Source organism: Oncorhynchus kisutch, linkage group LG16 (assembly GCF_002021735.2).
Source record: "Oncorhynchus kisutch isolate 150728-3 linkage group LG16, Okis_V2, whole genome shotgun sequence".
Classification (NCBI taxonomy): Eukaryota; Metazoa; Chordata; class Actinopteri; order Salmoniformes; family Salmonidae; genus Oncorhynchus; species Oncorhynchus kisutch.
Genome location: NC_034189.2, coordinates 4,529,747 through 4,556,156, shown reverse-complemented (window position 1 = coordinate 4,556,156; position 26,410 = coordinate 4,529,747). Strand labels below are relative to the sequence as shown.

The 26,410-nt window shown below is 44.3% G+C and overlaps 1 protein-coding gene across 2 annotated transcripts; it reads left to right on the top strand.

The window, feature by feature from the left end:
- Nucleotides 1–713: 713 nt before the first annotated feature.
- LOC109881158 (protein phosphatase 1K, mitochondrial) lies at nt 714–25,141 on the top strand. Of its 2 annotated transcripts, none has more exons than XM_031791632.1 (8): nt 714–810; nt 2,533–2,828; nt 5,282–5,454; nt 7,999–8,099; nt 13,193–13,358; nt 15,750–15,894; nt 23,697–23,831; nt 24,725–25,140. In XM_031791632.1, exons 2-8 carry the CDS (start codon nt 2,577–2,579, stop codon nt 24,854–24,856), a joined length of 1,104 nt encoding a protein of 367 aa, XP_031647492.1. In that variant the 5' UTR covers nt 714–810; nt 2,533–2,576; the 3' UTR covers nt 24,857–25,140. The 2 variants fall into 2 exon arrangements, with proteins under 2 accessions (XP_031647492.1, XP_031647493.1); XM_031791633.1 differs by having other exon boundaries at nt 719–795; nt 24,725–25,141.
- Nucleotides 25,142–26,410: the final 1,269 nt, after the last annotated feature.

The window sequence follows — 26,410 nt, the reverse complement described above, 5'->3', positions numbered from 1 at the left end:
GTGTTTGATACCGTTCCGTTTCATTCCATTCCATTCCATTCCATTCTGTTCCATTCCATTCCATTCTGTTCCATTCCATTCCATTCCGTTCCATTCCGTTTCATTCCATTCCATTCCGTTCTATTCCGTTCTATTCCATTCCGTTCCGTTCCATTCCGTTCCATTCCGTTTCACTTGTTTTGGCAATGTAAACACATATTTCCCATGCCAATAAAGCCATTTGAATTGAATTGAGTTGAGAGAGAAGAGAGAGAGACAGAGAGAGATGAGAGAGAGAGAGAGAGAGAGATGAGAGAGAGACAGAGAGAGAGAGAGAGATGAGAGAGAGACAGAGGGAGATGAGAGAGAGACAGAGAGAGAGATGAGAGAGAGACAGAGGGAGATGAGAGAGAGACAGAGAGAGAGATGAGAGAGAGACAGAGAGAGAGAGAGAGAGAGAGAGATGAGAGAGAGACAAAGAGAGAGAGAGAGAGAGAGATGAGAGAGAGACAGAGCGAGAGAGACACAGAGAGACTGAGAGAGAGTGGTTGGGGGGGGGGGGGTTGAGCAAGGGCAAGGGTAGGGGGGGGGGCAAGAGTGAGAGATACTATATGGCGCAAATAGACCTGGCACACGGCCAAAACCACACACACCCCTGTACCCCATTGGCCGCGTGTATTTGTGTTGTTTGAATGATGATTGGTGCGTCAGGGCACCGTTTAAAATGCATTGAGCAAAGCCCCTCAAGACCAATTCAGAGCTGGGAACAATTTTCACCTGCACGTCGGGAAGGCCCATTAAGCTACCATACCATACGTAAGAACTGCAAAAGTGAGTTTTTTCCCCCGTTTCTGACAGTACTATTCCGATGATTTATTATGAGGTAGAATTAACTATCTAGTCTTCTATTCTACAGTTTCTGATGATAGTTGTGTTTTTCTTTGAGTAGTTGACCACATAAATAACTAAATACAACTCTGCATATATAAAACACAACAAATAACATTAGATGCCAGAGTCTCTAGTGGTATTTAAAAAATGAAAATAGAATAACCCACGCATCCCTTGTTATTGTTATCATGGCATCTCTCGTGCTATTTGTGCTGTACATGACACTTGTTTTACATTTTCACACATAGGCTAGTTGTTTTGTGTCTAGACTTTACAGTTCAGGGAGTTTTAGTATTGTAATGAAGGCATGGAGCAGGTCTCGAACCCACGACTTTCTAGCCCGAAGCCCAGCGCGCTGTGCCGCTCAAGCGGCAGAGTCGATAACTGCGTTTATAAACCCAGAGTCTTTCAAAGAGCGCGTCATCGCGCTAGGAACACGCTCACCGGACAAGCACACGCACTGTCGTGGATGCAAGGTCCGATCCCACTTCTGACACCAGTGTCATGAAACAGGCAGGGAAGCAGGTCTCGAACCCTCGACCTTCTAAAGCCCTAAGTCCAGCGCTCTCTCCGCTGTGCCGCAAAAGCATGCTCAAACGGCAGAGTCGATATCCGCGCCATAAACCCAGGGTCGTCACAGTATTCTGTTCATAGACTTCTGATCATGGAAATCATGAACTTGTCATGCGTCGACACCTACATTTAAATGTGTCCACAGTGTGTCCGGAATCCCCTTTCCTGCGCGATATTCAAATGCCGGTTCTACAAACGGTGGAATAGGAAAAATATGATAATTACACAACTGACGGCAGTAGCTAACTAGCCATCTAACCTCTGTAGCTAGCCAGCAAGCTAGCAAATAACACTAAAGGGATTTCTCCACTCCTCAAATTGTCCAGTGTTGGTGATCTGTGTCCACTGGACTTCACAATAACAGCATTTACAGTTGACCGGGGAAGCTCTAGCAGGGCAGAAATGTGAGGAACTGACTTGTTGGAAAGGTTTCATCCTATGACGGTGCCACGTTGAAAGTCACTGAACTCTTCAGTAAGGCCATTCTACTGCCAATGTTTGTCTATGGAGATTGCATGGCTGTGTGCTCGATTTTATACACCTGTCAGCAACGGGTGTGGCTGAAATAGGCAAATCCACTATTTTGAATGGGTGTCCACATACCGTAGTTATGATGTATATTTGGACTGTAAAAGTGGGCCCCATGTTTCACTGCCATGCACATCTTTCTCTCGCTCACTTGCTCTCTCCCTCTACCCTCCCCTCGCTCCCTCTCTCTCCCTCTACCCTCCCCTCTCTCCCTCTCTACCCTCCCCTCGCTCCCTCTCTCTCCCTCTACCCTCCCATCGCTCCCTCTCTCTCCCTCTACCCTCCCTCTCTCTCCCTCTACCCTCCCCTCTCTCTCCCTCTACCCTCCCTTCGCTCCCTCTCTCTCCCGCTACCCTCCCCTCGCTCCCTCTCTCTCCCTCTACTCTCCCCTCGCTCCCTCTCTCTCCCTCTACCCTCCCCTCTCTCTCCCTCTACCCTCCCCTCGCTCCCTCTCTCTCCCTCTACTCTCCCCTCGCTCCCTCTCTCTCCCTCTTCCCTCCCCTCTCTCTCCCTCTACCCCCCATCTCTCTCTGACTGTGATCTTCATCTTGTATTCTCCAGGGAGAGACCCTCCATCGAACCTCCAGATCTCAAACAGTCCGATCATGTCTTCGACTATGTTCATCAACCTGGTACGCTGCGGTCGGTCTCCGTTCGGACGCCACACTGCCTTTCTGACTGCACGGTCCCCCTTGTCCCCCCCAGCCTCCCCCAGTGCGGTCCAGGTCCGGAGGAAGTGTACTGCTCGGTTTGTCTCTGACGCTAGCGGTCGACCGACCACCTGGGACTCCTTTGGGACCTGGGACAATAGGATAGAGGAGCCCATTCTGCTGTCTCCTAGGAAACCCATCCCACAGGTATGTGTTATATACAGTCGGGTCCATAAATATTTAATATTTTGACCACGTTATTATCATTCTGGCTCTGTACGCCACCACAATAGATTTGAAAGTGCAGACTTCCAGCTTTAATTTGAGGTCATTTACATCCAAATCGGGAAGAAGGAAGGAATTACAGCACTTTTTATATGTGCCCCCCCCTCCCATTTTAACGGCTCAAAAGTAATTGGACAAACTAACATAATCATAAATTAAATTGTAAATTTGAATACTTGGTTGCAAAACCTTTTCGGGTCAATGACTGCCTGAAGTCTGGAACCCATAGACATCACAGGCTGGGTTTCATCCCTGGTGATGCTCTGCCAGACCTTTACTGTAGCTGTCTTCAGCTCAATTGGATTCAGGTCAGGTGATTGACTTGGCCATTGCAAGGTGACCGGAAACATGACCGAATACAATCAGTGTAGCTATTCCCTCCGCAAGGCAATCAAACAAGCTAAGCGTCAGTATAGAGACAAAGTGGAGTCGCAATTCAACTCAGACACGAGACACGAGAGGTGTGTGGCAGGGCCTACAGTCAATCACGAACTACAAAAGAAAAACCAGCCCTGTCGCTGACCAGGATGTCTTGCTCCCAGACAGACTAAACAACTTCTTTGCTCGCTTTGAGGACAATACAGTGCCACCGACACGGCCCGCTACCAAAACATGCAGGCTCTCCTTCACTGTAGCCAACGTGAGTAAAACATTTAAACGTGTTAACCCTCGCAAGGCTTCAGGCCCAGACGGCATCCCTAGCCGCGTCCTCAGAGCATGCGCAGACCAGCTGGCTGGTGTGTTTATGGACATATTCAATCAATCCTTATCCCAGTCTGCTGTTCCCACATGCTTCAAGAGGGCCACCATTGCCCCTGTTCCCAAGAAAGCTAAGGTAACTGAACTAAATGACTACCACCCCATTGCACTCACTCTGTCATCATGAAGTGCTTTGAGAGACTAGTCAAGGACCATATCACCTCCACCCTACCTGACACCCTAGACCCACTCCAATTTGCTTACCGCCCAAATAGGTCCACAGACGACGCAATCGCAATCACACTGCACATTGCCCTGTCCCATCTGGACAAGAGGAATACCTATGTGAGAATGCTGTTCATCGACTACAGCTCAGCATTTAACACCATAGTGCCCTCCAAACTCGTCATCAAGCTCGAGACCCTGGGTCTCAACCCCGCCCTGTGCAACTGGGTACTGGACTTCCTGACGGGCCGCCCCCAGGTGGTAAGGGTAGGTAACAACATCTCCATCCCGCTGATCATCAACACTGGGGCCCCACAAGGGTGCGTTCTCAGCCCTCTCCTGTACTCCCTGTTCACCCATGACTGCACGCCTCCAACTCAATCATCAAGTTTGCAGACGACACTACAGTGGTAGTGTTACGGTCATCGTTGCATAAAGAAGTGGACCAAAGCGCATCGTGGTTCATGATTTATTAATAGAACTGACCAACAACAAATAATAACTGATAGCAACAAAGAAAATGAACGAAACCAAAACAGTTCTGTAAGGTGCAGACACAAAACACAGGTGGGAAAAGGGCTCCTAAGTAAGCTAAGGTTCTCAATCAGAGACAACGATAGACAGCTGCCTCTGATCACCGGGTGCAAACTACCTGCCCTCCAGGACACCTACACCACCCGATGTCACAGGAAGGCCATAAAGATCATCAAGGACATCAACCACCCGAGCCACTGCCTGTTCACTCCGCTATCATCCAGAAGGTGAGGTCAGTACAGGTGCATCAAAGCAGGGACCAACAGACTGAAAAACAGCTTCTATCTCAAGGCCATCAGACTGTTAATCAGCCATCACGAACATTGAGTGGCTGCTGCCAACATACTGACTCAACTCTAGCCACTTTAATAAATGGAAAATTGATCAACTTATCATTAGCCACTTTAAACAATGCCACTTTATATAATCTTTACATACCCTACATTACTAATCTCATACGTAAATTATGTACTCTATACCATCTTACCTATGCTGTTCTGTACCATCACTCATTCATATATCTTTATGTACATATTCTTTATCCCTTTACACTTGTGTGTATAAGGTAGCTGTTGTGGAATTGTTAGGTTAGATTACTCGTTGGTTATTACTGCGTTGTCGGAACTAGAAGCACAAGCATTTAGCTACACTCGTATTAACATCTGCTAAACATGTGTATGTGACAAATAAACTTGATTAGATTTTTTAAATAGATAAATAAATAAATAGATGATAAAAAAAACAATACAAATAAACAGTAAACTAAAAAGTTCCCAAAGAATAAAAATAAAATTAAAAAAATTAAAATGTCATATGTCCCTCTCTCTCCCCCACACTCTCCTCTCCCTCTCTGTCGCTCTGTCTCTCTCTCTATTTCTCTCTCTCTCTTTCCTCTCTAATCTCTCCGCTTCCTTCAGGTGAGTTTGTCCCGTGTGGGCACTGCGTCTCTGCTGGGTCATCGGAGGGAGAATGAAGACAGGTTACAGGTGGTTCGACTCAGTGACAGCATCCTGTACTTGGCTGTGTTCGATGGACACGGAGGACCACACGCCTCAGAATACTGTCACACCTACATGGAGAAATACATCAGGTACTCGCTCTCAATTCAATTCAATTTAAGGGGCTTTATTGCCCTGGGAAACACATGTTAAGCAAGTGAAATAGATAATAAACAAACGTAAAATAAACAATACAAATGAACAGTCAACATTACACTCACAAAAGTTCCAAAAGAATAAAGACATTTCAAATGTCATATTATGTATATATACAGTGTTGTAATGATGTGCAAATACGTAAAGTGCAAAAGGGAAAATAAATAAACATATTTACAATGGTGTTTGTTCTTCACTGGTTGCCTTTTTCTTGTTGCAACAGGTCAGTAATCTTGCTGCTGTGATGGAAAAACGGTGGTATCTCACCCAGTAGATATGGGAGTTTATCAACATTGGATTTGTTTTTGAATTCTGTAGGTGATGGCTTTGTTATAGAACGTTTGGGAATCGCTTTTAGGTGGTTGTAGAATTTAACGGCTCTTTTCTGGATTTTGATAATTAGTGGGTATCGGCCTAATTCTGCTCTGCATGCATTATTTGGTGTTCTACGTTGTACACGGAGGATATTTTTGCAGAATTCTGCGTGCAGAGTCTCAATTTGGTGTTTGTCCCATTTTGTGAAGTTTTGGTTGGTGAGCGGACCCCAGACCTCACAACCATAAAGGGCAATGGGCTCTATGACTGATTCAAGTATTTTTAGCCAGATCCTAATTGGTATGTTGAATTTTATGTTCCTTTTGATGGCATAGAATGCCCTTCTTGCCTTGTCTCTCAGCTCGTTCACAGCTTTGTGGAAGTTACCTGTGGCGCAGATGTTTAGGCCAAGGTATGTATAGTTTTTTGTCTGCTCTAGGGCAACAGTGTCTAGATGGAATTTGTATTTGTGGTCCTGGCGACTGGACCTTTTTTGGAACACCATTATTTTGGTCTTACTGAGATTTACTGTCAGGGCCCAGGTCTGTCAGGGCCCAGGTCTGTCAGGGCCCAGGTCCGTCAGGGCCCAGGTCTGACAGAATCTGTGCAGAAGATCTAGGTGCTGCTATAGGCCCTCCTTGGTTGGGGGACAGAAACACCAGATCATCAGCAAACAGTAGACATTTGTCTTCAGATTCTAGTAGTGTGAGGCTGGGTGCTGCAGACTGTTCTAGTGCCCTCACCAGTTCATTGATATATATGTTGAAGAGAAGCGGGCTGAAGCTGCATCCCTGTCTCACCCCACGGCCCTGTGGGAAGAAATGTGTGTTGTTCTTTTGTTGCCGTACCCTTGTTGTTTGTGTGCACAGATTTTATAATGTTGTGTGTTTTTCCCCCAACACCACTTTCCATACATTTTTATAGCAGACCCTCATGGCAAATTGACTCTCTCTCTCTCTCCCCCTCCCTCCCTCCCTCCCTCTCTGTGTGTGTGTGTTTCTCTCGGGGGGGGGGGGGGGGGGGGGTAGCCTCCCCACTATTTACAGTTATACACACTTTAACATTAGTACAGACAATAGGAACACAAAAAGCACGCAGGCACACACACCTATCCCTCACTATAATATCAGACACAGTACATTTGCCTTTTCACAAAGCATAGCAATGAAAAATACAGTGTCTCATTCCAACCAGGACTGTCTTGATAATTGACTATCGTAGACTACTGCAGGCTATAACTGGGCCTCTAGGAGACTACTGCAGGCTATAACTGGGCCTCTATTAGACTACTGCAGGCTATATCTGGGCCTCTATTGGACTACTGCAGGCTATAACTGGGCCTCTATTAGACTACTGCAGGCTATAACTGGGCCTCTATTAGACTACTGCAGGCTATAACTGGGCCTCTAGGAGACTACTGCAGGCTATAACTGGGCCTCTAGGAGACTACTGCAGGCTATAACTGGGCCTCTAGTAGACTACTGCAGGCTGGGTCTCTATTAGACTACTGCAGGCTATAACTGGGCCTCTATTAGACTAGTGCAGGCTATAACTGGGCCTCTATTAGACTCCTGAGGCTATAACTGGTCCTCTATTAGACTCCTGAGGCTATAACTGGGCCTCTAGGAGACTACTGCAGGCTATAACTGGGCCTCTATTAGACTACTGCAGGCTGGGCCTCTATTAGACTACTGCAGGCTATAACTGGGCCTCTATTAGACTACTGCAGGCTATAACTGGGCCTCTATTAGACTCCTGAGGCTATAACTGGGCCTCTATTAGACTACTGCAGGCTATAACTGGGCCTCTAGGAGACTACTGCAGGCTATAACTGGGCCTCTATTAGACTACTGCAGGCTGGGCCTCTATTAGACTACTGCAGGCTATAACTGGACCTCTATTAGACTACTGCAGGCTATAACTGGGCCTCTATTAGACTACTGAGGCTATAACTGGGCCTCTATTAGACTCCTGAGGCTATAACTGGGCCTCTATTAGACTACTGCAGGCTATAACTGGGCCTCTAGGAGACTACTGCAGGCTATAACTGGGCCTCTAGGAGACTACTGCAGGCTATAACTGGGCCTCTATTAGACTACTCTCTCTCTCTCTCTCTCTCTCTCTCTCTCATATCATTGACATGTATGTCGGTGTTGTGTCTGTAGAGAGGCCCTACAGCAGGAGGATGACCTGGAGAAGGCTCTGACCCAAGCCTTTCTGGAGGTGGACAAAGCCCTATACACACACCTCTCTTACTTTGGCAACGGTAAGAGACACACACACTCTCACACACACACACACACAGATGAAGTTTGACAATCAATCAAATTTCAATAAAGCTCTTTTTTACATCAGCCGATGTCACAAAATGCTTTTATACAGAAACTGATATCAGTGAAATGCAACACTTCAGCATCTATAGAGAGAGAGAGAAAGGGGGAGAGAGAGAGAAAGGAGGAGAGAGAGAGAGGGGGAGAGAGAGAAAGGGGGAGAGAGAGAGAGAGAAAGGGGGGGAGAGAGAGAGAGAGAGAGAGTGGGAGAGAGAGAAAGGGGGAGAGAGAGAGAGAGAAAGGGGGAGAGAGAGAGAGAAAGGGGGAGAGAGAGAGAGAGAAAGGGGGAGAGAGAGAGAGGCTCTTACATAAAAAACATACATACTGTACAACAACAATAACCAGGTATTGTCAATGAACCTACCAGGTACAACCCCAAATCCGTGAACATGGACACCCTCATAGATGTCATCCTAACTAACTCCCCCTCCAAATACACCTCTGTTTTCAATCAAGATTTCAGCGATCACTGCCTCATTGCCTGCATCCGTAATGGGTCTACGACCAAACGACCTCCACTCATGACTGTCAAACGCTCCCTGAAACACTTCAGCGAGCAGGCCTTTCTAATCGACCTGGACCAGGTATCCTGGAAGGATATGGATCTCATCCCCTCAGTAGAGGATGCCCGGTTATTGTTTTTAAATGCCTTCCTCACCATCTTAAATAAGCATGCCCCATTCAAGAAATTTAGAACCAGGAACAGATATAGCCCTTGGTTCTCCCCAGACCTGACTGCCCTTAACCAACACAAAAACATCCTATGGCGTTCTGCATTAGCATTGAACAGCTCCCGTGATATGCAGCTGTTCAGGGAAGCTAGAAACCATTATACACAGGCAGTTAGAAAAGCCAAGGCTAGCTTTTTCAAGCAGAAATTTGCTTCCTGCAACACAAACGAAAACATTTTTCTGGGACACTGTAAAGTCCATGGAGAATAAGAACACCTCCTCCCAGCTGCCCCTGCACTGAAGATAGGAAACACTGTCACCACTGATAAATCCACCATAATTGAGAATTTCAATAAGCATTTTTCTACGTCTGGCCATGCTTTCCACCTGGCTACCCCTACCCCGGTCAACAGCACTGCACCCCCCACAGCAACTCGCCCAAGCCTTCCCCATTTCTCCTTCTCCCAAATCCAGTCAGCTGATGTTCTGAGAGAGCTGCAAAATCCGGACCCCTACAAATCAGCCAGGCTAGACAATCTGGACCCTTTCTTTCTAAAATTATCTGCCGAAATTGTTGCCACCCCTATCACTAGACTGTTCAACCTCTCTTTCGTGTCGTCTGAGATTACCAAAGATTGGATAGCAGCTCCGGTCATCCCCCTCTTCAAAGGGGGGGGACACTCTTGACCCAAACTGCTACAGACCTATATCTATCCTACCCTGCCTTTCTAAGGTCTTCGAAAGCCAAGTCAACAAAATGATTACCGACCATTTCGAATCCCACCATACCTTCTCCGCTATGCAATCTGGTTTCAGAGCTGGTCATGGGTGCACCTCAGCCACGCTCAAGGTCCTAAACGATATCTTAACCGCCATCGATAAGAAACATTACTGTGCAGCCGTATTCATTGATCTGGCCAAGGCTTTCGACTCTGTCAATCACCCCATCCTCATTGGCAGACTCGACAGCCTTGGTTTCTCAAATGATTGCCTCGCCTGGTTCACCAACTACTTCTCTGATAGAGTTCAGTGTGTCAAATCGGAGGGTCTGTTGTCCGGACCTCTGGCAGTCTCTATGGGGGTGCCACAGGGTTCAATTCTTGGATCAACTCTCTTCCCTGTATACATCAATAATGTCGCTCTTGCTGCTGGTGAGTCCCTGATCCACCTCTACGCAGACGACACCATTCTGTATACTTTTGGCCCTTCTTTGGTCACTGTGTTATCACAGAGGAATACCTATGTGAGAATGCTGTTCATCGACTACAGCTCGGCATTCAACACCATAGTACCCTCCAAGCTCGTCATCAAGCTCGAGACCCTGGGTCTCGACCCCGCCCTGTGCAACTGGGTACTGGACTTCCTGACGGGCCGCCCCCAGGTGGTGAGGGTAGGCAACAACATCTCCTCCCCGCTGATCCTCAACACTGGGGCCCCACAAGGGTGCGTTCTGAGCCCTCTCCTGTACTCCCTGTTTACCCACGACTGCGTGGCCACGCACGCCTCCAACTCAATCATCAAGTTTGCGGACGACACAACAGTGGTAGGCTTGATTACCAACAACGACGAGACGGCCTACAGGGAGGAGGTGAGGGCCCTCGGAGTGTGGTGTCAGGAAAATAACCTCACACTCAACGTCAACAAAACTAAGGAGATGATTGTGGACTTCAGGAAACAGCAGAGGGAACACCCCCCTATCCACATCGATGGAACAGTAGTGGAGAGGGTAGCAAGTTTTAAGTTCCTTGGCATACACATCACAGACAAACTGAATTGGTCCACTCACACAGACAGCATCGTGAAGAAGGCGCAGCAGCGCCTCTTCAACCTCAGGAGGCTGAAGAAATTCGGCTTGTCACCAAAAGCACTCACAAACTTCTACAGATGCACAATCGAGAACATCCTGGCGGGCTGTATCACCGCCTGGTATGGCAACTGCACCGCCCTCAACCGTAAGGCTCTCCAGAGGGTAGTGAGGTCTGCACAACGCATCACCGGGGGCAAACTACCTGCCCTCCAGGACACCTACACCACCCGATGCTACAGGAAGGCCATAAAGATCATCAAGGACATCAACCACCCGAGCCACTGCCTGTTCACCCCGCTGTCATCCAGAAGGCGAGGTCAGTACAGGTGCATCAAAGCTGGGACCGAGAGACTGAAAAACAGCTTCTATCTCAAGGCCATCAGACTGTTAAACAGCCACCACTAACATTGAGTGGCTGCTGCCAACACACTGTCAATGACACTGACTCAACTCCAGCCACTTTAATAATGGGAATTGATGGGAAATGATGTAAATATATCACTAGCCACTTTAAACAATGCTACCTTATATAATGTTACTTACCCTACATTATTCATCTCATATGCATACGTATATACTGGACTCTATATCATCGACTGCATCCTTATGTAATACATGTATCACTAGCCACTTTAACTATGCCACTTTGTTTACATACTCATCTCATATGTTATACTGTACTCGATATCATCTACTGTATCTTGCCTATGCCGCTCTGTAGCATCACTCATTCATATATCCTTATGTACATATTCCTTATCCCCTTACACTGTGTATAAGACAGTAGTTTTGGAATTGTTAGTTAGATTACTTGTTGGTTATTACTGCATTGTCGGAACTAGAAGCACAAGCATTTCGCTACACTCGCATTAACATCTGCTAACCATGTGTATGTGACAAATAAAATTTGATTTGATTTGATTTGAACCCTCCAGGTGAGCTTCAATGGCATACAACTCCACTTCCGTGGCCTCCAATTGCTCTTAAATACAAGTAAAACTAAATGCATGCTCTTCAACCGATTGCTGCCTGCACCTGCCCGCCTGTCCAACATCACTACTCTGGACGGCTCTGACTTAGACTATGTGGGCAACTACAAATACCTAGGTGTCTGGTTAGACTGTAAACTCTCCTTCCAGACTCACATCAAACATCTCCAATCCAAAGTTAAATCTAGAATTGGCTTCCTATTTCGCAACAAAGCATCCTTCACTCATGCTGCTAGTATTATTAGTTAGTTATTATTATATAGTTAGTATTGTATATAGTAAAGTATATAGTATACTATTGTATAGTATAGAGCAGTGTAGTTAGTATTGTATATAGTATACTATAGTATATCGTATAGTATAGTACAGAGCAGTATAGTTAGTATTGTGTATAGTATAGTATAGTACAGAGCAGTATAGTTGGTATAGTACAGTATATAGTATAGTTAGTATAGCAGATGTATAGTTAGAATAGTTGGTATAGTATATAGCATAGTATAGTTGGCATAGTATAGGTAGTATAGTATATAGTATAGTATAGTTTTATATTATATAGTATAGAGAAGTATACTTAATGTAGTGTAGTATATAGTATAGAGCAGTATAGTTAGTATAGGATATATCAGTATAGTTAATATAGTATATAGTATGGTATAGATCAGTATATTTAGTATAGTATATAGTAAAGTATACTATAGAGCCATATAGTATAGAGCAGTATAGTTGGTATAGTATATAGTATAGATCAGTATAGTTAGTATAGTATATTATATAGTATATAGCAGTATAGTTAGTATAGTATATGATATAGTATAGTGCACTATAGTTAGTATAGTATATAGTATAGTATATAGCAGCGTTAGTATAGTATATAGTACATTATATTGTATAGGGCAGTATAGGTAGTATAGTATATAATATATATTATATAGTGTACAGTATAGATCGGTAAAGTTAGTATAGTATATAGTATAGTTAGTATTGTATATAGTATAGTATATAGTGGCGTTAGTATAGTATATGGTATAAATCAGTAAAGTTAGTATAGTATATAGTATGGTTAGTATTGTATATAGTATAGATCGGTAAAGTTAGTATAGTATATAGTATAGTTAGTACTGTATATAGTATAGTTAGTACTGTATATAGTATAGTTAGTACTGTATATAGTATAGTATAGTATTGAGCATATTACAGTCCAGTACCATGTGTGACTGCTTGCAGTCATGTAATCAATTGGACACTAGGCTACTCCACCTGCCTCTGTCTAACACCTCTCTCTCTGTCTCTTGCTCTTTCTCTCTCTCTCTGTCTATCTCTGTCTCTCCCTCCATCTCCCTCTCTCTCTCTAACTCTCTCTCTCTCTCTCTCTCTCTCTCTCTCTCTCTCTCTCTGTCCTCTCTATCTCTGTCTCTCCCTCCATCTCTCTCTCTGTCTCTCCCTCCCACCATCTCTGTCTCTCTCTCTCTCTCTCTGTTCTCTCTCTCTCTCTGTCTATCTCTGTCTCTCCCTCCATCTCTATCTCTGTCTCTCCCTCCCTCCATCTCTCTCTCTGCCCCCAGCTTCCTTCCTGACTGCGGGGACCACGGCGACAGTTGCCGTTTTACGAGACAGTGTGGAGTTGGTGGTTGCTAGCGTGGGGGACAGCCGAGCGTTGCTATGCAGGAAGGGGCGGGCCAAGAAACTCACAATTGACCACACCCCTGACCGGAAGGACGAGAGACAGAGGTTTAAACCTGAACCTATACATCTATTGTAGAAGTTAAGAGAGAGAGAGAGACAGTGAGAGAGACAGAGAGACAGACAGAGAGAGAGAGAGAGAGAGAGAGAGAGAGAGAGACAGAGAGAGAGACAGAGAGAGAGACAGATAGAGAGTGAGAAACAGAGAGAGAAAGAGAGAGGGGGGTACAGTGACGGGGTACAGTGACGTGTGTGCGTGGGGGGGGGGACCAAGTACATGTCATATATATATACCTGTCAGAGCATGTCAGAGCAAAAACCAAGCAATGAGGTCGAAGGAATTGTCTGTAGAGCTCAGAGACAGGATTGTGTCGAGGCACAGATCTGGGGAAGGACACCAAAACATTTCTGCAGCATTGAAGGTCCCCAGTAACACAGTGGCCTCCATCATTCTTAAATGGAAGAAGTTTGGAACCACCAAGACTCTTCCGAGAGCTGGATGCCCGGCCAAACTGAGCAATTGGGAGAGAAAGGCCTTGGTCAGGGAGGTGACCAAGAACCTGATGGTCACTCTGACAGAGCTCCAGAGTTCTTCTGTGGAGATCGGAGAACCTTCCAGAAGGAAAACCATCTCTGCAGCACTCTACCAATCTACCAATCGGACTGTCACGTTCTGACCTTAGTTCCTTTGTTTTGTCTTTTGTTTTAGTATGGTCAGGGCGTGAGTTGGGTGGGTTTTCTATGTTAGTTTATCAATGATTTTCTATTTCTGTGTTTGGCCTGATATGGTTCTCAATCAGAAGCAGCTGTCAATCGTTGTCCCTGATTGAACCATATTTAGGTAGCCTGTTTTCTTGTGTTTTGTGGCTGGTTATTAAATACAATATTTAGTTTAGGGTTTAGTGAATTATTTGTCCCAAATACAATGCTTTTAGTTTTAGAAATATTTAGGACTAACTTATTCCTTGCCACCCATTCTGAAACTAACTGCAGCTCTTTGTTACGTGTTGCAGTCATTTCAGTTGCTGTAGTTGCTGTATAGTGTTGAATCAGTGTTGTGTCATCCGCATACAAAGACACACTGGCTTTACTCGTTAGTAAAACATTTAAAAAGTAAGGGGCCTAGACAGCTGCCCTGGGGAACTCCTGATTCTACCTGGATTTTGTAGAGGCAGGTAACTCTTTATTCACATTATAGCAGGGGGTGTAAAGCCATAACACATACGTTTTTTCAGCAGCAGACTATGATCGATAATGTCAAAAGCCACACTGAAATCTAACAAAACAGCCCCCACAATCTTTTTATCATCAATTTCTCTCAGCCAATCATCAGTCATTTGTGTAAGTGCTGTGCTTGTTAATGTCCTTCCCTATAAGCGTGTTGAAAGCCTGTTGTCAATTTGTTTACTGTAAAATAGCATTGTATCTGGTCTAACATAATTTTCCCAAAACTTTACTCAGGGTTGGTAACTTTTTTTTATGTAATTTTTTTATTTAACCTTTATTTAACTAGGCAATTCAGTTAAGAACAAATTCTTATCTACAATGACGGCCTGCCCCGGCCAAATCCGGACGACGCTGAGCCAATTGTGTCCCGCCCTATGGGATCACGGCTGGATGTGATACAATTCGAACCAGGAACTGTAGTGACACCTCTTGCACTGAGATGCAGTGCGTTAGACCGCTCCTCCACCTGGGAGCCCGAGAGAGCAACAGGCTGATTGGTCGGCTCTTTGAGCCAGTAAAGGGGGCTTTACTATTCTTGGGTAGCGGAAATAAATGTAGCTTCCCTCCAGGCCTGAGGACAAATACTTTCCTTTAGGCTTAGGGGTGCTGGACCAAGTACACACTCGGGGGAGGGGGTTTGGGGACAGTATGTGTGTGCCAAGTATTTACTTAAAATGGGGTGTTGGGGGGTGGTGAATGTTATGTATGCTTGGTCTCTCTCCAACAACCAAACACAGCAGTGGTTTCATAATGTGAAATGGTCTAGGTCTGGCTAATGCAAATGTTCTAAACCCAGGGGGTGGTGGGAAGACTAAGTCAGGATCAATGTAGAGTAACATTCAAAGATGTAACATTTAGAAAGACTATGATGTGACTAGAGCTGGACCAAGTACATATTAAGGTTCATGCCAGGGTTGTTCTCTCACCTAGGATCAAACGTAACGGTGTGGTTCTGTAACATAAATGTTCAACTCTGGTCTCTTTTCCTCGCTCTCTACCCCTCCAACCCCCCTCTCTCTCTCTCTCTCTCTCTCTCTCTCTCTCGCTTTCTCTCTCCCCTCCCCCTCTCTCTCCCCCCCTCTTTCTCTCTCCCCCCTCTTTCTCTCTCCCCCCTCTTTCTCTCTCCCGCTCTCTTTCTCTCCCCCCTCTTTCTCTCCCCCTCTTGCTCTCTTTCTCGCTCTCTCTCTCTCTTCCTCTCTCTCTTCCCTGCAGGATAAAGCTGAGTGGAGGGTTCGTAACGTGGAATAGTCTTGGTCAGGCTAACGTTAATGGGAGGTTAGCGATGACACGCAGCATCGGAGACTTTCACCTCAAGAACACTGGAGTCATTGCCCTGCCAGAGACACAACGGATCAACGTGAGTTAGTAACAGGTTATCAAAATTAATAAACATCATAACTGAAAACTAGACTATAATGGTGACAATGATGATGGGGGTGGTGATGGTGGTGATGATGGTGGTGGTGATGGTGGTGGTGATGATGATGGTGGTGGGGATGAAGGTGGTGATGGTGGTGATGATGGTGGTGGTGATGGTGGTGGTGATGATGATGGTGGTGGGGATGAAGGTGGTGATGGTGGTGATGGTGGTGGTGATGGTGGTGGTGATGATGATGGTGGTGGGGATGAAGGTGGTGATGGTGGTGATGGTGGTGGTGATGGTGGTGATGGTGGTGATGGTGGTGGTGATGGTGGTGATGGTGGTGATGGTGGTGGTGATGGTGGTGGTGATGATGATGGTGGTGGTGATGATGATGGTGGTGGGGATGAAGGTGGTGATGGTGGTGATGGTGGTGGTGATGGTGGTGGTGATGATGATGGTGGTGGGGATGAAGGTGGTGATGGTGGTGATGATGGTGGTGGGGATGAAGGTGGTGATGGTGGTGATGATGGTGGTGGGGATGAAGGTGGTGATGATGATGGTGGTGGGGATGAAGGTGGTGATGGTGGTGATGGTGGTGGTGATGGTGGTGGTGATGATGATGGTGGTGGGGATGAAGGTGGTGATGATGATGGTGGTGGGGATGAAGGTGGTGATGATGATGGTGGTGGGGATGAAGGTGGTGATGGTGGTGATGATGGTGGTGGGGATGAAGGTGGTGATGGTGGTGATGATGGTGGTGGGGATGAAGGTGGTGATGGTGGTGATGATGGTGGTGGGGATGAAGGTGGTGATGGTGGTGATGATGGTGGTGGGGATGAAGGTGGTGAAGGTGGTGGTGTTATATATATATATTAACCAGGTAGGCTAGTTGAGAACACCTTTATTTAACCAGGTAGGCTAGTTGAGAACACCTTTATTTAACCAGGTAGGCTAGTTGAGAACACCTTTATTTAACCAGGTAGGCTAGTTGAGAACACCTTTATTTAACCAGGTAGGCTAGTTGAGAACACCTTTATTTAACCAGGTAGGCTAGTTGAGAACACCTTTATTTAACCAGGTTGGCTAGTTGAGAACACCTTTATTTAACCAGGTAGGCTAGTTGAGAACACCTTTATTTAACCAGGTAGGCTAGTTGAGAACACCTTTATTTAACCAGGTAGGCTAGTTGAGAACACCTTTATTTAACCAGGTAGGCTAGTTGAGAACACCTTTATTTAACCAGGCAGGCTAGTTGAGAACACCATTATTTAACCAGGTAGGCTAGTTGAGAACACCTTTATTTAACCAGGTAGGCTAGTTGAGAACACCTTTATTTAACCAGGTAGGCTAGTTGAGAACACCTTTATTTAACCAGGTAGGCTAGTTGAGAACACCTTTATTTAACCAGGTAGGCTAGTTGAGAACACCTTTATTTAACCAGGTAGGCTAGTTGAGAACACCTTTATTTAACCAGGTAGGCTAGTTGAGAACACCTTTATTTAACCAGGTAGGCTAGTTGAGAACACCTTTATTTAACCAGGTAGGCTAGTTGAGAACACCTTTATTTAACCAGGTAGGCTAGTTGAGAACACCTTTATTTAACCAGGTAGGCTAGTTGAGAACACCTTTATTTAACCAGGTAGGCCAGTTGAGAACACCTTTATTTAACCAGGTAGGCTAGTTGAGAACACCTTTATTTAACCAGGTAGGCTAGTTGAGAACACCTTTATTTAACCAGGTAGGCTAGTTGAGAACACCTTTATTTAACCAGGTAGGCTAGTTGAGAACACCTTTATTTAACCAGGTAGGCCAGTTGAGAACACCTTTATTTAACCAGGTAGGCTAGTTGAGAACACCTTTATTTAACCAGGTAGGCTAGTTGAGAACACCTTTATTTAACCAGGTAGGCTAGTTGAGAACACCTTTATTTAACCAGGTAGGCTAGTTGAGAACACCTTTATTTAACCAGGTAGGCTAGTAGAGAACACCTTTATTTAACCAGGTAGGCTAGTAGAGAACACCTTTATTTAACCAGGTAGGCTAGTTGAGAACACCTTTATTTAACCAGGTAGGCTAGTTGAGAACACCTTTATTTAACCAGGTAGGCTAGTTGAGAACACCTTTATTTAACCAGGTAGGCTAGTTGAGAACACCTTTATTTAACCAGGTAGGCTAGTAGAGAACACCTTTATTTAACCAGGTAGGCTAGTTGAGAACACCTTTATTTAACCAGGTAGGCTAGTTGAGAACACCTTTATTTAACCAGGTAGGCTAGTTGAGAACACCTTATTTAACCAGGTAGGCTAGTTGAGAACACCTTTATTTAACCAGGTAGGCTAGTTGAGAACACCTTTATTTAACCAGGTAGCTAGTTGAGAACACCTTTATTTAACCAGGTAGGCTAGTTGAGAACACCTTTATTTAACCAGGTAGGCTAGTTGAGAACACCTTTATTTAACCAGGTAGGCTAGTTGAGAACACCTTTATTTAACCAGGTAGGCCTAGTTGAGAACACCTTTATTTAACCAGGTAGGCATAGTTGAGAACACCTTATTTAACCAGGTAGGCTAGTTGAGAACACCTTTATTTAACCAGGTAGGCTAGTTGAGAACACCTTTATTTAACCAGGTAGGCTAGTTGAGAACACCTTTATTTAACCAGGTAGGCTAGTTGAGAACACCTTTATTTAACCAGGTAGGCTAGTTGAGAACACCTTTATTTAACCAGGTAGGCTAGTTGAGAACACCTTTATTTAACCAGGTAGGCTAGTTGAGAACACCTTTATTTAACCAGGTAGGCTAGTTGAGAACACCTTTATTTAACCAGGTAGGCTAGTTGAGAACACCTTTATTTAACCAGGTAGGCTAGTTGAGAACACCTTTATTTAACCAGGTAGGCTAGTTGAGAACACCTTTATTTAACCAGGTAGGCTAGTTGAGAACACCCTTTATTTAACCAGGTAGGCTAGTTGAGAACACCTTTATTTAACCAGGTAGGCTAGTTGAGAACACCTTTATTTAACCAGGTAGGCTAGTTGAGAACACCTTTATTTAACCAGGTAGGCTAGTAGAGAACACCTTTATTTAACCAGGTAGGCTAGTTGAGAACACCTTTATTTAACCAGGTAGGCTAGTTGAGAACACCTTTATTTAACCAGGTAGGCTAGTTGAGAACACCTTTATTTAACCAGGTAGGCTAGTTGAGAACACCTTTATTTAACCAGGTAGGCTAGTAGAGAACACCTTTATTTAACCAGGTAGGCTAGTTGAGAACACCTTTATTTAACCAGGTAGGCTAGTTGAGAACACCTTTATTTAACCAGGTAGGCTAGTAGAGAACACCTTTATTTAACCAGGTAGGCTAGTTGAGAACAAGTTCTCATTTGCAACTACGACCTGGCCAAGATAAAGCATAGCAGTGTGAGCAGACAACAAAGAGTTACACATGGAGTAAACAATAAACAAGTCAATAACATAGTAGAAAAGAATTACCTATATATATTGTGTGCAAAAGGCATGAGGAGGTAGGCAATAAATAGGCCTTAGGAGTGAATAATTACAATTTAGCAGATTAACACTGGAGTGATAAATGATCAGATGAACATCTGCAGGTAGAGATATTGGTGTGCAAAAGAGCAGAAAAGTAAATAAATATAAACAGTTTGGGGATGAGGTAGGTAAATTGGGTGGGCTATATACTGATGGACTATGTACAGCTGCAGCGATCGGTTAGCTGCTCAGATAGCAGATGTTTAAACTTGGTGAGGGAGATAAAAGTCTCCAACTTCAGAGATTTTTGCAATTCGTTCCAGTCGCAGGCAGCAGAGAACTGGAAGGAAAGGCGGCCAAATTAGGTTTTGGCTTTAGGGATGATCAGTGAGATACACCTACTGGAGCGCGTGCTACAGGTGGGTGTTGCCATCGTGACCAGTGAATTGAGATAAGGCGGAGCTTTACCTAGCATAGACTTGTAGATGACCTGGAGCCAGTGGGTCTGGCGACGAACATGTAGCGAGGGCCAGGCGAGTAGAGCATACAGGTCGCAGTGGTGGGTGGTATAAGGTGATTTAGCAACAAAACGGATTGCACTGTGATAAACTGCATTGAGTTTGCTGAGTAGAGTATTGGAAGCTATTTTGTAGATGACATCGCCGAAGTCAAGGATCGTTAGGATAGTCAGTTTTACTAGGGTAAGTTTTGCTGCGTGAGTGAAGGAGGCTTTGTTGCGAAATAGAAAGCCGACTCTAGATTTGATTTTGGATTGGAGATGTTTGATATGAGTCTGGAAGGAGAGTTTGCAGTCTAGCCAAACACCTAGGTACTTATAGATGTCCACATATTCTAGGTCGGAACCATCCAGGGTGGTGCAGCTACTCGGGCATGCGGGTGCAGGCAGCGATTGTTTGAAAAGCATGCATTTGGTTTTACTAGCATTTTAAGAGCAGTTGGAGGCCACGGAAGGAGTGTTGTATGGCATTGAAGCTCGTTTGGAGGTTAGAAAGCACAGTGTCCAAGGAAGGGCCAGAAGTATACAGAATGGTGTCGTCTGCGTAGAGGTGGATCAGGGAATCGCCTGCAGCAAGAGCAACATCATTGATATATACAGAGAAAAGAGTCGGCCCGAGAATTGAACCCTGTGGTACCTCCATAGAGACTGCCAGAGGACCGGACAACATGCCCTCCGATTTGACACACTGTACTCTGTCTGCAAAGTAGTTGGTGAACTAGGCAAGGCAGTCATTAGAAAAACCGAGGCTACTGAGTCTGTCGATAAGAATATGGTGATTGACAGAGTCGAAAGCCTTGGCCAGGTCGATGAAGACTGCTGCACAGTGCTGTCTATAATCGATGGCGGTTATGATATCGTTTAGTACCTTGATCATGGCTGAGGTGCACCCGTGACCGGCTCGGAAACCGGATTGCACAGCAGAGAAGGTACGGTGGGATTCAAGATGGTCAGTGATCTGTTTATTGACTTGGCTTTCGAAGACCTTAGATAGGCAGGGCAGGATGGATATAGGTCTGTAACAGTTTGGGTCCAGGGTGTCTCCCCCTTTGAAGAGGGGTCTGACCGCGGCAGCTTTCCAATCCTTGGGGATCTCAGATGATATGAAGGAGAGGTTGAAGAGGCTGGTAATAGGGGTTGCGACAATGGAGGTGGACAGTTTCAGAAATAGAGGGTACAGATTGTCAAGCCCAGCTGATTTGTATGGGTCCAGGTTTTGCAGCTCTTTCAGAACATCTTCTATCTGGATTTGGGTAAAGGAGAAGCTGGGGAGGCTTGGGCGAGTAGCTGTGGGGGGGTGGGGGAGCTGTTGGCCGAGGTTGGAGTAGCCAGGAGGAAGGCATGGGGGGGTGGGGGGCGGAGCTGTTGGCCGAGGTTGGAGTAGCCAGGAGGAAGGCATGGGGGAGTGGGGGGCGGAGCTGTTGGCCGAGGTTGGGGTAGCCAGGAGGAAGGCATGGCCAGCTGTTGGCCGAGGTTGGAGTAGCCAGGAGGAAGGCATGGCCAGCTGTTGGCCGAGGTTGGGGTAGCCAGGAAGAAGGCATGGCCAGCTGTTGGCCGAGGTTGGGGTAGCCAGGAGGAAAGCATGGCCAGCTGTTGGCCGAGGTTGGGGTAGCCAGGAGGAAGGCATGGCCAGCTGTTGGCCGAGGTTGGGGTAGCCAGGGGGAAGGCATGGGGGGGTGGGGGGCGGAGCTGTTGGCCGAGGTTGGAGTAGCCAGGAGGAAGGCATGGCCAGCCGTTGGCCGAGGTTGGAGTAGCCAGGAGGAAGGCATGGCCAGCCGTAGAGAAATGTTTGTTGAAGTTTTCGATTATCACGGATTTGTCGGTGGTGACCATGTTACCTAGCCTCAGTGCAGTGGGCAGCTGGGAGGAGGTGACCGTGTTACCTAGCCTCAGTGCAGTGGGCAGCTGGGAGGAGGTGACCGTGTTACCTAGCCTCAGTGTAGTGGGCAGCTGGGAGGAGGTGCTCTTGTTCTCCATGGATTTATCAGTGGTGACCGTGTTACCTAGCCTCAGTGCAGTGGGCAGCTGGGAGGAGGTGCTCTTGTTCTCCATGGACTTTACATGCAAATTTCTGCTTGAAAAAGCTAGCCTTTGCTTTCCTGACTGACTGCGTGTATTGGTTCCTGACTTCCCTGAACAGTTGCATATCGCGGGGACTATTCGATGCTATTGCAGTCCGCCACAGGATGTTTTTGTGCTGGTCGAGGGCAGTCAGGTCTGGAGTGAACCAGGGGCTATATCTGTTCTTAGTTCTGCATTTTTTGAATGGAGCATGTTTGTCCAAGATGGTGAGGAAGTTACTTCTAAAGAATGACCAGGCATCCTCAACTGACGGGATGAGGTCAATATCCTTCCAGGATACCCAGGCCAGGTCGATTAGAAAGGCCTGCTCGCAGAAGTGTTTTAGGGAGCGTTTGACAATGATTAGGGGTGTTCGTTTGACCGCGGACCCGTAGCGGATACAGGCAATGAGGCAGTGATCACTGAGATCCTGATTGAAGACAGCAGATGTGTATTTGGAGGGCAAGTTGGTCAGGATAATGTCAATTAGGGTGCCCATGTTTACGGATTTAGGGTTGTACCTGGTGGGTTCCTTGATGATTTGTGTGAGATTGAGAGCATCTAGCTTAGATTGTAGGACTGCCGGGGTGTTAAGCATATCCCAGTTTAGGTCACCTATCACAACAAACTCTGAAGCTAGATGGGGGGCGATCAATTCACAAATGGTGTCCAGGGCACAGCTGGGAGCTGAGGGCAACAGTGAGAGACTTATTTCTGGAGAGAGTAATTTTTTTAATAAGTAGTTCGAACTGTTTGGGTATGGACCTGGAAAGTATGACAGACCTTTGCAGGCTATCTATCTCTGCAGTAGAATGCAACTCCTCCCCCTTTGGCAGTTCTATAATGTTCTAGTTTGGTATGGAAATCTCAGAATTTTTGGTGGCCTTCCTAAGCCAGGATTCAGGGTTGGCGGAGGGTTGGCGGAGTGTGCTAAAGCAGTGAGTAAAACAAACTTAGGGAGGAGGCATCTGATGTTAACATGCATGAAACCAAGGCTATTATGGTTACAGAAGTCATCAAAAGAGTGCGCCTAGGGAATAGGAGTGGAGCTAGGCACTGCAGGGCCTGGATTCACCTCTACATCACCAGAGGAACAGAGGAGGAGTAGGATAAGGGTACGGCTAATCCCAGGGTCTGGGATTAGAGAATTTGGCCAGTAACACAAAAGGTTCCTAGTTTTAATCCCTGAGATGACAAGTTAAAATATCTGTCCATGTGCCTTTGAGCAAAACAAACTTCTCTCCAGTGTCAGTTGATAATGGCTGGCCAAGGGACAACTCGTTATGAAACGAAACATTACATCACAGCAGGACCTGGGTTTACCTCCACATCACCCGAGGAACAGAGGAGGAGTAGGATGAGGGTGCCTGGGGACATGCAGGGCCTGGGTTTACCTCCACATCACCCGAGGAACAGAGGAGGAGTAGGATGAGGGTGCGGCTAAAAATGTGATGATGTAATGGTGGTGGTGGTGATGATGGTGATGATGATGTAATGGTGGTGGTGGTGATGGTGATGTGATGAAGATGATGATGATGATGATGATGTAATGGTGGTGGTGGTGATGTGATGATGATGTAATGGTGGTGGTGGTGATGGTGATGATGATGATGATGGTGATGGTGATGTGATGATGATGTGATGGGGATGGTGGTGATGAAGGCGATCACAATGACAATCATGATGATGAAGCTCAGAATTATAATATTGTTATTATTTTATATATTTAGCTGCAACACCACCAAGACACCTTCCTGGCTCTGACGACAGACGGGATCAACTTCATCATGAACGACCAGGAGATCTGTGATGTCATCAACCAGTGCCATGACCCCACAGAGGCAGCAAACGTAATTGCACAACAGGTGAGTGTGTGTATGAGAGAAAGAACATAAGAAAGACAGAGAGAGAGAAACAGAAACAGACAGACAGAGACAGACAGACAGACAGACAGACAGACAGACAGACAGACAGACAGACAGACAGACAGACAGACAGACAGACAGACAGACAGACAGACAGAGCGAGAGAGACAGACAGAGAGACAGACAGAGAGAGAGAGAGACAGAGAGAGCGAGAGAGACAGACAGAGAGACAGAGAGAGAGAGAGAGAGAGAGGGGGAGAGAGAGAGATAGAGAGAAGGAGAGAGAGACAGAGAGAAGGAGAGATAGAGACCATGTCAATTGTGTTTGACACAGTGTTTATTCATTATAATGGTGTATAATATGTGTATAATGGATATAGACACTGATCTGGGGTCAGTTATTCCATTTCCCCCACTGAAGGTTAAGGTTTGGATTGGGAGAGGGGAAGCTGATCCTAGATCTGTACGTAAGGGGTAACTTCATCCCAGTGCAATCTAAACGCATGTATACATTTAAAATGTACACAGGTGTACAAAACATTAAGAATACCTTCCTAACATTGAGTTGGATGTCCTTTTGGGGTGGTGGGACCATTACACACGGGAAACTGTTGAGTGTGAAGAAGAGAAAACTCCAGCACCGTTGCAGTTCTTGACACAGTCAAACCGGTCTCAGTTGTCTCAAGGCTTAAAAATCCTTCTTTAACCCTTTCTCCTCCTGAATCGAAGTGGGTTTAACAAGTGACATCAATAAGGGATCATAGCTTTCACCTGGTCAGACTGTCATTGAAAGAGCTGGTGTTCTTAATGTTTTGTACACTCAGTGTGTATATATCTCTCTCTCTATTTATATATATATATATATATATATATTATGTGTGTGTCTGTTTCAGGCTCTGCAGTATGGTTCAGAGGATAACAGTACGATCGTGGTGCTTCCGTTTGGAGCCTGGGGTAAACAGGAGAGCAGTCTGTCTGGCTACTCCATGAACAGAAACCTAGCTTCAAGTGGCCGTTGGTCCTGAGAGAGAGACTGGACACACACACACACACACACACACACACACACACACACACACACACACACACACACACACACACACACACACACACACACACACACAGAGAACGTTATTAGGTTAATATTAAGTATTTAGAGCTAGTGTTATAGCCAATAACTATAAACTATAGACTATAAACTATAGTTATAGCCATTTTGATCATGTTGTTTAATGTACGTATTGTATATAATGAAATGTTACGTTTTGGTTTCAGTGCTGTTTTATTTATTGACTGACTAGATATATATATAATACATATAGTATACATATACTATTATATATATATTTATATACATGTAGTATTATATATATATTTATATATAGTATTATCTGTTTATATATATACTATTATATATATATTTATATACATATACTATTATATATATATTTATATACATATACTATTATATTTATATATAGTATTATCTGTTTATATATATACTATTATATATATATTTATATACATATACTATTATATATATATTTATATACATATACTATTATATATATATAGTATTATCTATTTATATATATAGTATTATATATATATTTATATACATATACTATTATATATATATTTATATATAGTATTATATCTATTTATATATATATATATTTATAGTATTATATATATATATTTATACATATAGCATTATATATAGTATTATATATTTACACATATAGTCTTATATATATATTTATACATATAGAATTATATATATATTTATACATAGAGTATTATATATATATTTATATAACTAGTATTATATATATAGTATTATATATATGTATATATAGTATTATATATATATTTCTATAGTATATATATATATATATATTTATACATATAGTATTATATATATGTATATATATAGTAGTATATATATATTTATATAGTATTATATATATATATATTTATACATATAGTATTATATATATATTTATCTACATGGAGTGTTATTGTAGGTCATTCTACTCTATAGGCTATGTGTCTTCTCTGGTTCTGTAACTTATAGCAAGGATTGTTGTTGCTATTTGATTTTACATTTTAAGACCCTTTAAAGTTGAAACATATATTTATATATATGTAAATACATACTGTATATATTTGATGAAAAATGTGATTGGTCCTTATTGCTATTAGCCCTGAATAACAGATTCACTAACAACAGATAGCCCCCCCCCCAAAAAAACTTGTATAGACAGTAGTTATATAGAATGGTGTGTATAGACAGTATAGACAGTAGTTATATAGAATAGTGTGTATAGACAGTATAGACAGTATATATATAGGATGGTGTGTATAGACAGTAGTTATATAGGATGGTGTGTATAGACAGTAGTTATATAGAATGGTGTGTATAGACAGTAGTTATATAGAATGGTGTGTATAGACAGTATAGACAGTAGTTATATTAGGATGGTGTGCACAGACAGTATAGACAGTAGTTATATAGAATGGTGTGTATAGACAGTAGTTATATAGGATGGTGTGTATAGACAGTATAGACAGTAGTT